Consider the following 2,547-nt stretch of genomic DNA (forward strand, 5'->3'; position numbering starts at 1 on the left):
GGAAAGCACACTCTAATTAAATTCACGTAGAAATATTAGATGGCTGAAAAGGTATACAGAGCTGTGTTAGCTGTATGGTGAAAAAAACACATTATGATCTTCACAAATTAGTATTCTCTTTTGAGTGTTAAAAGTAGTAGAAAGAATTGTTTTCTATGGGAACACGGTGATGAAGTTTAAAGACAGCATAGTCATCAGACTTTTAGGAAACTCCATAGGGCTTAAAGATGAATAGAAATTACTCAGTGAGTTGAAGACAGAGAACAGATGTTTCATGAGAAATGTTTACTAAAATACCAATCACATGGAATGTGTTCAGTAAATGTAGTCTACTATCCTTCTTGAAAAAGACATATTAAGATGAGGTGGAAGAGAGAGGGAGATTACATTTCATTTGTGAAACAGGGAATTTGAAGTCCATGTGAAATATCCAAATAGATGTTAGGTTGCATGTGAGAATGAGAAAGAACAATTATAAACTAAAGATACAGATTTAGTGATGACCACTTGAAATATTTCAAAACATAGGAACTGATGCAACTACAGAGGAAATATTATGGCAAGAAATGAAGGGAAATGAAGAAAACACTGATATATACAAGGATCAGAAAAACATACCATTTGTAATATCTTTGAAGTTGGTTGATCAGAGTACTTTGTGGAAGTATAAAAGTATCTCATGCAAAGTATACTGCACGTTAAGACATTATATATTCTGCTCCACTGTGAATTATAGGTGATTACTTAGGGAAAGACAAATATTAGAGGGAGAGGTAAGGACATTGTGTGTGTGTGTATGTGTATGAGTGTGTGTGAATGCACGCAGGATAAAGTTTAGAGATATTCATGGGAGAAAACTTGTACACAATAAACAAAACAGAAAGCAAAATTCTTTAATCATAAACAGAGACTTCAAGTGACTACAGAATATGCATTAAACCCAACATGTCTGACATATTAGTACTTTAAGAAGGAACAATATGTCAAGCAAATACATCAAAGAATTCTTGAAAATAAAAAATATCTTTCTCCTATGAAATGAGAGACCCATGAGAGTCAAAAGTAGTCCATTACAGAGTGTACACTTAAATTGCAAACATTTTTAATAATAACAAATAAAAACCTGACTATGATAGAGTTCATATTGTTAAAATAATCTATAATAAAATGTCCCAATGTTATATGTAGATTTAACAGATTATCAGGAATCAGAAATGAGAAACGGTAGATTAACAACATTCATTCTGCTGGGACTGACAGATGACCCTCCACTGCAGGTTTTAATTTTTATCTTTCTCTTCCTCACTTATATGTTGAGTATTGCTGGGAGCTTGACTACCATCTCCCTCATCTTATTGGATTCCCACCTTAAAACTGCCATGTACTATTTCCTACAAAATTTCTCCTTCTTAGAGATCTCATTCACATCTGCTTGTATTCCCAGGTATTTGTATAACATAGCAACAGGTGACAGGGTCATTACTTACAATGCCTGTGCCAGTCAGGTATTTTTTACTGACTTCTTTGGTGTAACTGAATTTTTTCTGTTGGCTGCTATGCCCTATGACCGCTATGTGACCATCTGCAAACCCTTGCATTATGTGACCATCATGAGTAGTACTGTCTGCAGAAGATGTGTGTTTTGTTGTTGGGTAGCTGGTCTGTTTATTATAATCCCCCCACTTAGCTTAGGCCTAAATCTGGAATTCTGTGATTCTAATACCATTGATCATTTTGTCTGTGATGCATCTACCCTCCTGAAAATCTCTTGTTCAAATACTTGGTTCATGGAACAGACTGTTATAATCTGTGCTGTGCTGACCCTCCTTATGACACTTACATGTGTAGTTCTGTCTTACATTTATATCATCAAGACAATTTTAGGATTCCCGTCTGACCAGCAAAAGAAAAAAGCCTTTTCTACCTGTTCTTCCCACATGATTGTGGTTTCTATCACTTATGGCAGCTGCATCTTCATCTATATCAAACCTTCAGCAAAGGAATCAGTGGCGATTAATAAGGGCGTGATGGTGCTCACCACCTCTATCGCTCCAGTTCTGAACCCTTTCATTTATACACTGAGGAACAAGCAAGTCAAACAAGCCTTCACTAACTCAATCAAAAGAATTGTGATATTTTCCAGGAAATAAGAGAATGTGAAGCCAAATAAGTAAATAAATATAATGAACCAAATATAATGGATCAAATTTTATAGTCAGGTTATTTTATTCAGTACATTTTCATTCATCATGTTCTAGTAACATCTTCATCACAAATATCTTTTAAGATCCTTCCACAAACAGGCATGTTAATAGCTTTTAAAAACTTAAATCCTAGCTTTACCTCCAAATTAGGAAAATCAAAAAACAAAACACAACAAATTAAATGGAAGTATATCTCCAAATCAGAAAATATTAAAAGAGGAAACTATAGTTCAAAACTTTTACTTTTTCCAGTTAAAGACTAAGTAATGGTTGTCATTGTTTCTTCCAACCCAAAGCTTTCAAATGATTTATCCCTTGATTCACCTAACGAATATGAATTTGG

At 34.2% G+C, this 2,547-nt stretch overlaps 1 protein-coding gene across 1 annotated transcript; it reads left to right on the top strand.

Moving 5' to 3' along the window:
• Window positions 1–1,214: 1,214 nt before the first annotated feature.
• LOC123946677 (olfactory receptor 6C2-like) lies at window positions 1,215–2,150 on the top strand. The gene has a single exon (XM_046012321.1). The coding sequence runs from the start codon at window positions 1,215–1,217 to the stop codon at window positions 2,148–2,150; it is 936 nt and encodes a 311-aa protein (XP_045868277.1).
• Window positions 2,151–2,547: the final 397 nt, after the last annotated feature.

This window comes from Meles meles, chromosome 7 (assembly GCF_922984935.1).
Source record: "Meles meles chromosome 7, mMelMel3.1 paternal haplotype, whole genome shotgun sequence".
In the NCBI taxonomy this organism is placed as follows: Eukaryota; Metazoa; Chordata; class Mammalia; order Carnivora; family Mustelidae; genus Meles; species Meles meles.

Excerpts from the sequence above, each read along its gene's own strand:
- LOC123946677 (XM_046012321.1), top strand. The coding sequence starts at position 1,215 with ATGAGAAACGGTAGATTAACAACATTCATTCTGCTGGGACTGACAGAT.